The sequence below is a fragment of the Agrilus planipennis genome, unplaced genomic scaffold (genome assembly GCF_000699045.2).
Source record: "Agrilus planipennis isolate EAB-ADULT unplaced genomic scaffold, Apla_2.0 scaffold277, whole genome shotgun sequence".
Taxonomy (NCBI): Eukaryota; Metazoa; Arthropoda; class Insecta; order Coleoptera; family Buprestidae; genus Agrilus; species Agrilus planipennis.
The window spans coordinates 81,923-97,142 of NW_020438986.1; the positions used below are offsets into that span (position 1 = coordinate 81,923).

At 36.3% G+C, this 15,220-nt stretch overlaps 1 protein-coding gene across 1 annotated transcript in view; it reads left to right on the forward strand.

Annotated features, from left to right (window-relative positions):
- Positions 1 to 15,220, forward strand: part of LOC108740802 — a 93,234-nt gene that overhangs the window by 48,208 nt on the left and 29,806 nt on the right. The window contains exon 3 of the mRNA XM_018475284.2: positions 4,164 to 4,328. Within this exon, the coding sequence (XP_018330786.1) occupies positions 4,164 to 4,328 (165 nt within the window). The remainder of the gene's footprint in view (positions 1 to 4,163; positions 4,329 to 15,220) is intronic.

Here is a 15,220-nt window from a genome sequence, read left to right on the forward strand (position 1 = left end):
CGTGCTGTCAAACCTACACTAGCAAGGAGATCGGGCTGAAACTATAGCTACAAGCTATCCAAGGATGGTACTATAGAATGTCACCTCAAGGTAGGCCTAGTGGCGTCATCTCTTGGTTAGGCCGGAAACTTATCAATCCACCCTCGTATAACATCATCTTCAATATTTGCTCGGCTACCTATTTCACGCATAATTAGAACATATTCCTGTAACGACTCTTTATTCGCGACATAAGTAATCTGTGAACTTGTGTACTACTTATTTTTACTTCGAATTGTGAAATTAATTTCTTCTTTAACACGGACCATGATTTAATCCCTTTTTCAGATTGTATGAATAGCTTGGCTAATCCTTTCAACGATTTCTTCGCAAAAATTAATTTTTGAAGGTCATTCCATTGTGTCACTTCTGCGATTTCCTCGAAATCTTGTATCTATTTGCCAATAGGGTAATCAGATTTACCATCGAAGGGTCTGATACTATCCTCTATTTCTTTAAACGTAAGTGCAAAAGAATCGATTCTCTTTCTATTATGTTTTAGTAATTTTTCTCTTTCCTCGTCAGATTCGTCTGGGCCGTCATCTCCCTTTTCCTCGTCATCCTCCTCCTCTTCTTGTTGCTCTTTATCGGTATCGTCCATTTCGTCTATTTGTAAATTGTTTAAAAAGGAACAAATACGATTCGCTAAACTATCAGGAGATCCTTGGTAATTTAAATCAATATGTGACATATAGAAACCAAATCAGGAACATTTATGTTCGTTTTAATATATTCCAATTTATCCTTATACTCTCTCGAATTTATACTCAATTGAAATCCGGAAAATTCACATAACTGCTTGCGAGTCATACGTGGTGGAACTGCCTGCCCATATGTTACTAAATGTAAGGCCTTAACTGCCTTTAAATGACTGTGAGATACGTTATAATTGCTTTTCTCGAAATCACTTAGCGAAGACATATTTTGGGCGGTACAATAAATTTATACACAACTCAACTTACAAACTAATATGGTATTAGTACATCAAGCTTTTACAAGGAATGTTATCTTACTCTAATAACTAAATAAGATAAAATCAAATAAAAGAACGAAAAATAAAATGATCAAATAATCTGTAACGTTTAAGGAATATTCTATAATATTCTACTAAAATCACTTAAAGCGTTATTAAATGGGTGCACTGATAATAATGTCACTGATAATTAATCATGTAAGTTCAACACAGTTAATTTTATATAAACATCAATAGAAAAAATTACCTTATTTCTGAAAAACTAGTCCAAACAATATTCACTATAGTCAGACTTGAAATAAACTTGACAAATTTGGTCGTCTGCTTCTTAAATTCCATTAATAAACATGCATCCTACCTTCATGTCATCAGAAAGTAACATCTCACTTTAATAAGAAAGCACAATGGTACAATCATGACATCATACGTGATAAAATGGTAGTCTGGTCACAAAATGGTGGGTAGTCTGGTCATCATCATGTTCCTCTTCAATTTTCTTCAAATCCCGGACAAGGCTCCGAAAATGTAGGCTTTTTCTCGTGTCTAGGGGTTGTTTAATAAGTCTCCGGGTGATTTGATAAATATATAATAATATTAATAATGAAGAAAAAGAACAACGAACATCAAACATCAAAACGAATAACAGAACTAAATATCAGGAACAACTTATTTACAATGTATCGCATCTTCAAATGTACACGTCTTAATTAATAGCCAAAAATACGTCTTTCGTCTTTGATTTGGCAAAAATGCTCCGTCTAAATAAAATGTACCGTCTTACAGCAACGTCTTAATACCTTGATCGTCATTTACTCTCTCCACTCTAGTGGTCTCTCACGTACCCCAACATGCACGCGAAAGTAAAAATAAATTATCGATCTACCAACACCTAACTGGTATCGCACCTGGACAAGCAACTGTACATATTATAATAATTCAAATACTACAAATATGTAATCTACCTGATATCTCCCTAAATCACCTGGCATCTTCCACGTATAGCGCTTCCTAACGCGATGGTTAAATAAAGTATTCGCGACGGTTAAGTTATGTTTATCGCAACATCTATCTCTCCTATCACTTCTATTACCTAATCCAAAGGAACCTGCTATTGCACCCATTTTACCTTCACCTATTACTGCGTTGAAGTCTCCTACAACTATTAGGATTTCCTGCCCTTACACTAAACTTAACACGTTCTTCTATATCTGCATAAGCCGCTTCGACGTTTTCATCACTGTAAGATGATGTAGGCATAGTAGACCTGCACTAATATCGTTTTTACCGGCTTCGAGTTTAATTTAACCATGACTATCCTATCGCTTTTTTGTAAATAACTCTACACTCTGTCCTACTTTCCTACACATTACAATTCCTACCCCCGAATTACCTTCCACCGATCCTGTATGTATTACTCTAAAGTCTCTACTCCAGAAGTCTCCTGCTTCGGGCCAACGTACTTCACTAATACCTACTCTACTAATCTATCCATCTCTACTTTTACATTTTCTAATTTCCCTATTTGCCTCATTGTCCTAACATTCCACGCTCCGACTCCTAAGATATTGCACCTACCCCTATTGCACTTATTGATGACATGCCCCGAGGTAGTCCCCGCCCCGACTTCCGAATGGAGTTTACGTCCGGAGTGCTTTACCCCAGAGTACACCATCACTTCATTTCGGTTTGTTTTTCTTGGGATATCATAATGTGGTGCTTTGCTCCGTTGCCTTCCACATCGCAGTATTGTGCATCAGATTGCCATACTGGTCCTCGTGATCTCTGCCACTCTGAGTACTGAAACAGCTGCTGCCCTCTTTCAGGGAATTGTCTTAGTCTGGTTTCTCTTTAAGAAACAAGTCCTTGTTGTTTTAATGTGCGATCAACTATATAAATTTTAACTAAACAAACAGAAGATACTCACATACAATGTGATTGCCACCTAGGAGCGTATACCATAGGCACAACCGCACAATCGACGATTTCGTCCTTACAGCGGCGAAAGGGTTCAAACCCGTAAATACGTATCCTGTCACATTATTATCATAACAACTTTTACTTTAATCTAATAAATAAATAGTACATGAGCAAAGAAATATAAAGCAAATACTAGATTAATGCTGGTATGTGCTAGTGGTCCATGTATTAAAACGGTGTCTGTCACACTTCAAATAAAATATTTTGGGGGAGCATAATAAATAATAATTTAAATTTTAAAACAATAAATTTTTCAGCAGTATTAAATTCCCGAATTTGCTAAATGAATTGCTTCGTCTACGAATTTAGATAAGAGACGGTTTCTCATTTCTGTGGTAAAATACCAACCACATCAACTTGTTTTGTATTTTTAAATAAGCACTGATATTGAGTATATCTAATTTCTTGAATTTTTGAATAAAAGTAGACCTTTTATAATGACTACAAGCTTGCTACTTTCAGAAATATCCTATCCTATAATTTTGGAATACTACATACAGTTAATAATAATAGTATTAAATCTGTCATTACATAGATTTTCGTAACGATTGTTGAAAGCAAAGTAAAAAGAGTAGCAAATATCTCGATTTTCTACGTTAGCTATTCAGCCGCTTAAAAATAATGGATTGAATTTAAAATAAAATGTAAAATTCGTTTTTGATTCTTAATATGCTACTTTCAGTGCGCATCACTTTTCGAAAAGTTATCTTCAAGTGTGACAACATTGTAAAAATAATCAGTATAATATTAGCTGGATAAGTTTCAGGCAGCTAAGCAATTTTTAATATTTTCTTTATAGAGGGTAGAAGTAACCAAAAGTTATTAAAATAGGATAGAAAAACAAACAAGGACAAAATTACTTTGAACTACGTAAATAGTTGAAGTTTGGTATACTGGACTGTCACTAACTACTCTAATCACTAAAAATATCTAGTATAAATTTTCTACATACTTCAATCCGTCAACAACTGCTCATAGCCTTTTGCCTACGCTAGCGCCATTTTAAATGGTTTTTGAACTATACTATTATTTACTGCTTATAGCTGGACACTTTTTTAATTTTTCCCCCATTTGAATTAGTTCCTCTTATCTCTACCATCTATAATTTTCTTACTGAAACTGACGTAACTTCTGTAATTATCTAGGATTTCTGTCATTTTTTAAATTGTTTTAGGAACGGAATGCAATAAGGACACCTGCGTGGGAATTAGTAGCGGTACAGCTTCTACATTGGACATGAAAAATGAAAATTCCCTGGAAAATTTTTGCGAGTGCCAATGTCACAAGCATCTGCCGGTGTTTCGAGAAGATTTGCGCATTTGCGTTGACGATATACGAGGTAATAATTGCAAATAAGTTATTAATTGTATAGGTACATATATACTTACTATATTTTGTAAACAATATGCAGAACACTTAAGCCATTGTGAAGGCTTTTTGCCGGATTTTATTTAGTAATAGGTGTAAACTAACAGAACTGAGAAAGCGACGACATTTCTGTAGACGGATTACTTAGCTTCAAATTGCTTTGGTGTGCTGAGCACGAATCCGAACATGAAAATTCCCGCAAGTGCTGGTAAATCCACTAAAATCTAATCGAAGTCGCAGTCTTTTTATCTTTGACGGATATGTTTAGAAGCATAAGGTTACGGCTTTTTCCATTTATATTCAGTATTTCAAAAACCAAGGGGAGTATTGACTTTTCATAAGAGTAAATAGTGTTTATTTTCGCCCATGTTACAAGAAGATACCTTCAGATACATTGAATTTTGATGCGTCAATTGAAGTTATTAGTTAATTAATCTTTGAATTAATTTTACCCACTAGAGATAACATCAAATTAATAAGGAAAAATTATTGCCATAGTCACTTTTACGCAACAGTACTTTACCACTAAGCTATAAAGAACAACAGCAATACGGATGATATAACGACGATAGGAAGCTCGCGTTTGGTAGCTGTGGTCATAAAGCATTATGACGTAGTTTGTTATTCGTACAGTCACTGCCAGTATCGTATGAAAATAAATAAAAGTAAAACAAAAATATTGATATGCAAGGGAAAAAATGTCGAAAAAGAGTGAATATGAAGATAGGACACGAAAAGTTAAAAAAAATAGCTGATTTCCGGTACCTAGGAATCAGCTAACTCAGGATGGACGAAGCAATAGAGATATAAAGCAGAGGATAGTGCAGGTTAGAGTCGCCTTTAACAAAATGAGTCACTCTGTGCTCGTGAACGATTATTCTAGAAATCCGAATCCGAAATATCATTAACTAAAATTTAAATTGGTAAAGGCTTTTTCGCGGTCAGTGGGTGAACTGATGCTGTTCTAGTTCGGGTCTTCTGGTGAAACGTTAGGAAGCAACTCCAACACACTACGGCCTTTAAGGCCCGAATCAGAATAGCATCAGTTTAACTAAACTTTACTTCATCAACCTACAGGCAACCAATCGAGTAACAATGACTGTGGGATTGGATAATTACATATTGATACTTTGGAACTACAGCTACATGCGCGAGTAATCAGGAATGGGTACTAAACGATAACTTACCGTCATCTGATCATCTGAGTCATAAGCGCTCCTTATGCAGTTAGAGATATTATTTGATATATGCTTTTCTAATATGTAAGGCATGATGAAGGTAGTTACTACATATTAAATAGATATTGGGGAAGCTCTTCGTCTTTATTATAATATTTACAGCGAGCTTTTCGGTGGCTTCAAGCGAAAAAAGAAAGGGGCGAGCGTGTATTAGTGTGCACGCGCAAGAAGTGAAACTTCTTTAGATTGTACATTATAGTATCATTTAAAAAAAATTGGCTTAAATTATTGCATTAACTAAACACCAGAAAAATACAAATTTATTTCAAGTGGATGAATGCGGAATATTGGTTTAGTTTTGTTAAAAAAACTGCTGACAACAATTACAAATTGAAACAAACACAAACACATATGCAATACATATACAGTACAGCGTAGGCGCGATCTATTAACAATTTGTCGAAATGGCAATTTTCGGATTATCGGTTGCTAACAAGTTAGCTTCTGAAACCTGTTAAGATAACTCCTTTTGGACATATCCAGCAAGGGTCACACGTGGCGCGTGATGCTGTGACTCAACGTGACGTTCCACTTTTCAGTTTTATACCCCCGTAAATTTCCTTCCTACTGTCGATAAAAAAGTTTCACTTCAAAATAGAAAAAATGAATAGAACTCGAGCTGCTGTATGTAGGGAAACTTTCGTATTGGAAAAATTACATATAGGTAGTGTGCTATCAATGACCAACCCAGCGGCATGGCCTAGAGGTCTAGACCATTGCTTAGCATTCGGGAGGACGCCGGTTCGATTCCGGGTCCGTCTGCCTTGGTCCAAGTTTTTCTGTGGTTTCCTTGGATCACTTAGGCAAATGCTGAGGCAGTAATATTCCACAGATAATCTTTCATTCTCTTCTGTCTTCATTTCGTCCGTCTCATCTTTCTCACCCGAACCACCACCCACCCATTCCCACGATTCCTGAAAGCAGGCTGAAGAGGGCCTTCCGCCCTACCTTCCGGCATAGTCCGGAGGGACTGCCCGCCCACCAGCATTACTGGCTGGTGGGAATGAAACACCCAAAAGTTTTTTTTTTTTCAATGACCAACCCTTTGTACATTTCGATATTTATCCCAACCATTCTTGCCGAATGCGGTTCTTGAAATCAGGGCTCACCTCTTGGTTCAGCTGTACGTCGTAGAATACCTACGATTATAACAGCTGAAATCGAAATAATCCCAGAAGCAGAAACAGGAATCATCTGGTGAACTATAGATTTCGCCTATATATTACATCGTAGTCATAGAGATATTTTTGTATTGGATCTAAAAATTAGAATTGTAGTTTTCAACGTATTTTGCAATTTGGATGTCACAATAGCATTGCTATATAATTTAGAGATGAAATATGAGTAATAATAACAACACGACCTGAAGAAAAATTTATAATATTTGTTTTTCTATTTAAACAAAAGACCGGAAAAAGTAAATAAAAGAAAATGGAAAGGGCAGCAAATTTAGGCTTCGCCCCAGATGGTGGAAATTCAAGCTACGTCACTGAATCTGACAACGTAACAACGCCGCTGTCTATAATATAGTAAGTATACAGTGTTTTCGCGTAACCAGTGCATTAAAAGTGCTGGAACTACATTTCCAATGATCAAATGCGCACTATTTTCTCTAATAAAATTTGTAAGCAGGCTTCGCCTGTCAATCTAAGTCTATCTCTAAAGAGATAGTTAAGTTGTTGATTATAAAAATAACTTCTAATAAAATATATTCCAAATATATTCACCAACAGGTTATGGGCCCAAGTGTATGCCTATACACATAATTAATAAAAATAGAAAATAGAAGTTACGGTTTTCGCGTGAACTTGTGTCGCGAAAAAATACTAGAAAAGATGGTGTCGAATGTGCCAGTATCGTCAACGTCGCGTATAGAATTATTATGCAGAGGCAATTATGATACGTGGATAATACAGATGCAAACTTGGTTAAAAAGAAATGGCTTGTGGAGATACGTAGATGGATCGCTGATTAAACCGGAACGTGGAATGGGTGCCGCGCCAACGGAAGCGATGCAATCCTGGAAGGAAAAAGTCAACATGGCGAAGACAGAAGTAATTTTGTCCGTTCAACCGCGTTTGTTGAAAGACATCAAGAATTGCGAGATATCGAGGGATGTATGGCTGAAGCTGAAGAGCATTCATGCATCGACAGGACCCGCATTACTCAAGCAGTTGCCTTTGAGGAAATTAGGTGAAGGCGATGACGTCCGAGATCACTTGAATGATTTCTTCGACACAGTTGATAAGTTGAAGAGTATGGGCGAGAATATTAGCAATAATCTACAAACAATCGTGTTGCTATACAGTCTCCCAGCTTCATATGAAGGATTTCGTACAGCGATAGAGACGCGTGATATTCTACCGTCTCCGGAAGAGCTGAAAGTCAAAATCCTCGAACACAACGAGTCAAAGAAGGAAGAAACGGGAAGTGATGTCATTGCGATGACAGCTGGACGGAGCAAAGGTAGTCAAAGACGCAGAAAGGAACCTATTTTTAAGTGCTTTAAGTGCGGAAGAAAGGGGCATAAGGCTAACGCGTGTACAAGTCAGAATAGCAGCAAATCAAAACATTCGGCAAACAGTATTGACGATGCATACGAGTGCGAACGAGACCGCGACAAAAACAATCAACAAAAGTTGGATTATTGATAGCGGACATGTATGCGGCGATAGAGCGTTATTTGAGCCCATGAAAACAGTTCCTGATATTAAGTTAAATCTCGCGAGTGGAGCAACGACTAAGGTGCGACGAAGAGGCAACGTGCGTGTATTGGTAAAGAGTACTCAAGATCAAAAGTTGATTGAGTTACGCGACACACTGTATGTGCCCGATCTAAGGACGGACTTCGTAAGAAAAGGTTGTTATGATTGCTAAAAGGAAAGGTGATCTATTTTATTTACGCGAAGATGTTGAATGTACTGAAGCATTGTCTGTTCAGCAAGTTAATTCGAAGTTGTTATTGTGGCATCAAAGACTAGGACACTTGAATGGTAAAGACATTGCAAAACTTGTACGCCACAGATTCATACCAAATGTAAATATGAAAGATGCGACACAATTATCGCGTTGTGAAGTGTGCCAAAAGGGGAAAATGGCCGCGTTACTATTTCCAAAGGGACACAAGCCGTGCAAAGAAATACTCGGCATCGTGCATTCGGACGTTGTTGACCCGTTTAAGACTGAATCGACAGGGCAAGCAAAATATTTTGTTGTATTTATTGACGACTGTACGAGGTGGTGTGAAGTCTACTTCCTCAGGCGTAAGTGTGGTGTCTTCGAGGCGTTCAAAATGAATCAACAACTCGTTGAAAGACAGACCGGCAAGAAAATAAAACGTTTACAGTCGGATAACGGTCGCTAATACTGTAATCAAGAGTTTGACGCATATCTGAGAGCAAATGGAATAAGAAGACGATTGACTGTACCTCACACTGCTCAACAAAACGGAGTGAGTGAGAGAATGAATCGTACCTTGCTTGATATGGCGCAATGTTTGTTGTTGCAGTCAAATTTTAGTGCGATGTTTTGGTCTGAAGCAGTTGCCACTGCTTGCCACATAAGAAATCGGTGTCCAACGAGCAGTTTGAACGGTGCTATACACTATGAAAAGTGGACTAAGAAAAAGACAAATGTGAATTACTTCAAAAAGTTCGGTTCGAAAGTGGCATTTTTGGATAAAAAACCGAGAAAAGATAAGTTTGAACCACGATCAGTAGAAGGAATATATGTGGGATATCCAAGAGAAAGGAAAGGATATCGCGTATGGATCCCAAATACTCGAAAATTGATTGAGATTCACGATGTGAAATTTCACGAAGACATTGTGAGTGAAAATCGCGACGCTGCTGTATTTGATGATTGGATTAATACAGGAAGTGATCCAGAAATAAATGCCGAAAGAAAAACTGTAGAACTCTCGCCACATCCTGTAAGATCCACTGAAGGAAGAAGGGAAAAATCTCCTGCATCAACGACAAGCACGAATACGCGCAACGAGTGCGATGTACGAGCCCCAGGAAGACCTACGTTGCAACGCACAGGAAAAAGAGGGCGTCCGCGCAAACTGTTTCGTATGCGAACAGCGGCTACGCAAAAAGAAGATGCTGATGATGAAATTAACATTGAAGGCAAAATCGAAGATGAAGTATTCGCAGGGATTGCGGAAATTAGTGTTATAGAAGCCCTGAAAAGTAATGTTTCAAACGAGTGGTTAGACGCGATAGAGAGCGAAATCACATTGTTGGTTAAAAATGATACGTGGGACATTATTAAGAAGAAAAACACGGTATGAGTGATTGTAATCCTGTAGCAACACCTTCCGAGGTGAATTTGCGTTTTGAGGATATGAATGAAAGTGATTCGCAAGAAAATTATCCGTATCGTAGGTTAATTGGTGCGCTTATGTACTTATCAGTAGCGACGCGCCCAGATATTGCGAATACTGTATCGAAACTAGCACAATTTGTAGAAAAACCGCGCAAATGTCATTGGCTTGCTGCGAAAAGAGTGTTGAGGTACTTAGCGGGAACTATTGACATTGGACTTGTATACACTCGAAATGATGAGTCATTAGTTGGATATTCTGATGCCGACTGGGGAGGTTGTATGCTTGATTGAAAATCCTATTTAGGATATGTATTTTTGTTTGGTGGTTCTGCGGTAGCATCGAAAACCCAGAAGCAACGTACCGTTGCGCTGTCCTCGACAGAAGCTGAGTATGTGAGTCTCGCGGAAGCAACAAAAGAAGCATTATATTTGCGTAGTCTGATGAATGAATTAGGGCTTGGTGAGTGAACGAATGTAACACTGTATGTGGATAATCGCGGAGCTCAGTGTCTAGTGAATGATCATGTTTTCCACGCTCGAACCAAGCATATTAATATAAAATACCATTTTGTTCGCGAATCTGTTGAGAATGGTCATATTGTAATTAAGCATGTATCGATAGGTGAGATGATTGCGGACGTGTTAACAAAACCATTACCAAGAGTAGGACACGAAAAGTGTCGCGACGGTTTAGGTTTTGGATATGTACAATAGTTGTAATTGTATGCGAGAAGAATGTGCGATTTTAGAGGTCGTGTTGGAACTACATTTCCAATGATCAAATGCGCACTATTTTCTCTAATAAGATTTGTAAGCAGGCTTCGCCTGTCAATCTAAGTCTATCTCTAAGGAGATAGTTAAGTTGTTGATTATAAAAATAACTTGTAATAAAATATATTCCAAATATATTCACCAACAATTGTCGGTTTCAATTTGCGGGTTTCAAATTTTTTTAAGCATTTCCAATAATGTTGGAACAATTTCAAAAAAGAATTGTAATGAAGTAACGCTTCTGTTTGTTTTTTATACATTTCTTTATAATCAGTTAGCCCGCTGTTGTTCACGCGGTATGATATGACCTACTTTNAGATTTGAAAATGCGTCAAATAACCTTAAAGCTTGCACTCTTCCTAATTGAAATATTTGACATCGTTATACTATATTTTTTATGACATTTTTAGATTCAGATAACTTTTTTAGATCAACCTTGATTATACAACTCTTTCTGAAAAATTAGTAGTTTTCGAGATATATCGACTTTTATGAAAATTTTTCAAAATTGCATTCCCATACAAGTAGCAAATTATTTAGCTAATTTCGAAACTCTTGTAATCGTATTGGGTAATCAGCTATTGCGTATTTATTTCCACCTGGCATTTTGCTCTTAGCATCTTAAATGCATACAGGGTGTTGAAAATGTAGCGTCCAACTTATAAAATTTCAACAAGTTTAAGCTGTTTTTTTTCATATGAAACACCCTGTATATTATCTCATTGGTAAACGTAGAATTCGATTCATTCGGCTTCGATTGATGTAAGGATTCCCTTTACGTTTTTAAATGCTTCATCATAGTCGGCAAACATTGTTGTGCACTAAGCGCCTTGTAAGATGTTACAAACTAGATGAACAACAATGGTGGTGAAAAAAATTAAGAATTTTCTTTATGTCGTCATAGACGAGATGGTGTCGAGAGCAACTATCAACAAGCAGCAAGTTCTAAGAATGCAACAAAGGGCTTACAATGAGCCATCTACAAATGATCAGAAAAAAACCAATTGCAGCATCACGAATTATCTGAATTCCTCTGGCCAATGTGTGTATGCACAACAATAAATATTTCCGAAAGTGTAATAAAACTTGGTCAAACAAAGACGAAAAGGATTTGCATAGAATATGCTAATAAAAATGTAAAATGTGCTAGATTTAAACTACCTGAATTATAGTTTCAAGTAAAATCAATAATAAGTAAATCATATTAACGCTAAATCTAACTAAACTTGAAATGTTATTAATTTGAAATATTTATGAAAATACTAATTTAATAATAGTATCTACTAAATAATACCCCTATAGAACTTGAGACAAGGGTAATTCAATTGAGGACGAAGAGCATCGAAGAAGTGTTTAAACAGGAATGGAGGACACTTTGAACATTTATAGTTTATAGCTTTTATTTAGTTGTATGCTGAATTATTTTCATTATATTACGTTTCTACTCGCCTGAATTTTGTTTTACTCATCGAAGGCAGATTTGAATATCTTTAGTTGAAAAGAAGAAAATTTTAAATATATTATCAAGGCTGTCGGGACGAATATAAAACATCTGACAGCATTTAAAAATGTAATAATGTAGGCCTTTTTTAAAAATTTCTTATAACAACAACTATTACCGATTGCTATAGGGAATCTTTGTATCAGCTGATTCTACGTTCCCTAATGAAATACTATACAGGATATTTTAGAAAATACTACAAATGGCGTAGTAAACGCCATCTGTAGCACGATGCTACATTCTAGGATTACGTATGCTCCAACAAGGTCCAGTTGTGTGGATATCTACTTGCTGAAAACGAATCCCGGCGTAGCCAACCTCAACGTGATAGGCACGTTAGCTTAATCGAATAAAATAATTCGAAATGGTCTGTATTCTGTCGAAACTACGCCGGCAATTGTTTTCAGCAAGTAGATATCCACACGAGTGTACCTTATTGGAGCATACGTAATCCTAAAATGTAGCATCGTGCTACAGATGGCGTTTACTGCGCCATTTGTAGTATTTTCTAAAACGCACTGTTAAGACAGCAGGTAAAAGTTGGTCTGTGTTCTGTCGGAGCTGCCTGCGACGCGCTGATGAGATCCAAAAAGATCGAAATCGCGATCCGCGTTTGGCAGTTTCGACAGAATACAGACCACTTCGAATTATTTTAATATACAGGATGTTCCATTTGAAAAAAAAAATACTTAAACGTGTTCGAAGTTTTACGATACATTGGACGGTAAATTTTCAACAACTTGTACAAATTTAAGACACTAACGGTACAATTCTAGTTAGAGATAGGTACGAGATAGCTGATCTTCCAATATGGCAACGGCAGTTTCAAACTTAGCTGACTAACTGTTATTAATTAAGCGTAGAAATGCGATTTTCAAAAATTTCGGAAAAATACTACTAATTTTTCAGATAGAGTTAGAGACTTAAAAAGGTTCGCTGAATCTAAAACTGTTATAAAAATGTAGCATTTCATTTAAAATAAGTTGATGTCGACTTCCGGTATACGTAAGGATTACAAATATTTTAATTATAAAGAGCGTCGGCTATTAGTTTATTTGCTGCATTTTCAAATCTCTAGTGGTGCTTTAAGTTTAAAAACTTAATAAACGGATTACGTGAAAAACCCTGTATACTTGTTGTAAGTATTAAGCAACAGTAGGAATAGTTGCGGATTGCAGCTTGCTAGTAGCATGCAGTGCATCTAACGGTAGGTCCTTCAAACAAATACATAAAGTATAAACATGTCCGATCAATGGGAGCCCGCGAATCTGTATCATGTATACTCGATTTTTAGTCCCTCAGTAGAAGATTCTTGATGTGCTAATCTTTTGCCAATCGTCTGGTAGTAGTTAAATGAGAAAAAAATTGATTAAGAAATTAAAAATAACGATAAAATATTTCGATAAAATTTGTTGATGCAAAGTACAAACATAAATTGTTTTCCTGTATTTGTCGTGCATCTGTTGGTAAAATAGAAATTTTCTGCACGTAGTAGAGAAAATTAAGAAGAGCGTGATGCTTTAATACTAAGCAGTAATACAAAATTACGAATTCACTAAGATTCTAAGAAGCGCTAATTATCTATACAGATTTTATTATTCTCTGCAGCTTCATAGTTACACATACTTATACGACTTTATTCATATACTAGTTACAAATGTTGATGTCGCTTGTACAAATTGAAGTTAATTAAAGAAAAAGTATTTGCGGAGATTTCTCTTACGATTCTATGAGTTCATATAATAATAAGACGTGTTTAAATTACTAAAACTGCATTGGCGTGAATTTAAATATATAATAGTAGTAGCATAAACCAGTTAATATTTATTTATTTCTAGGTAATTTCTCAGTTTTTATTTATATTTTGTTCTAAAACTCAACAAAGTCAAGTTTATTGCACATTTTTCTAAAACCGTAACGTAAATCGACATGCAATAATGAAGAAATTGACAAGCTTATCAAATAAAAAAGATATTTAATTTTTGGTAGGAATATTAATGAATATGAGTACTATATTTTACATTATTTATTATGTTTGGGTGTGTGACTCTTATTCTTTAATGAATGATTGAATTTTTCAAATTATTCTTATTATAAGAATCCGCATCAAGTACAGTATTACAATTATTCGGGAACTGTAAAATATTTCAAAGTTAAAATACACATGTAATTATTTTTGCAAACACCAATAAACACGACACAGAGAAATAAACTAAGTCTGAGACACGTAGGCAGAAATTTTCATTACAAGTCGTAGCCGATACGGGACAGAAACAATTGACAAGGAAAATAAAGAGAATATCGTAGTGACTCTTTTTCGTATAAACTGGTTTTTTCCCTACTGCAGCGTTATAAATATGTGCTGTAATGTCCTCTAATACCTTATATCTTCTTCATATTGCAAGGATTTGTCTGAACACTTGTTGATATTTCTCCTACAAATTACCATTACAATTTTCTAATCAAATTTATACTTACTATTAGTTCAACTTATTGCAAACTAGGGTAGTATTTTCTACAAAACGGTCTCTACAACGTTGTAGAGTTATTTCTTAAAATATTTTCCTAAGTGTAGTGTGTTTAACTTTCTTTAATAGAGAGTATATAAGTGTATAAGACAAGCCTTACATCAGTAGCAACCACCAATAGCGGCTTCTATTAGAACCACTGATTCGACATTAGCCGACCAAGCACCTACATTGGTGACCCGACGTGATCAACGTTTTATCAGAGCAAAATATTGCCGTCTCGTCTGACAATCCCTAGCCACCCATCCATTAACCTGCCGCGCATATAGCTGCACATAAACAAAAAGTAGCCAAAGGCAGCATCCAACGCCTGCCGCCGCTCACTCCTCATCCATAGACTATCAACTTTGTTTCTGCATGGTAGATCGCAATTTTAAGGTCTCAACAACCACTACGGAAGCCACGAAGTTGAGGTGCTAGACAACTTGAACCCTCGCTAAGAAAGTGTGCGTGACATCATTATCAACCCTCGGGCCTTATGCCACCATCAATACAG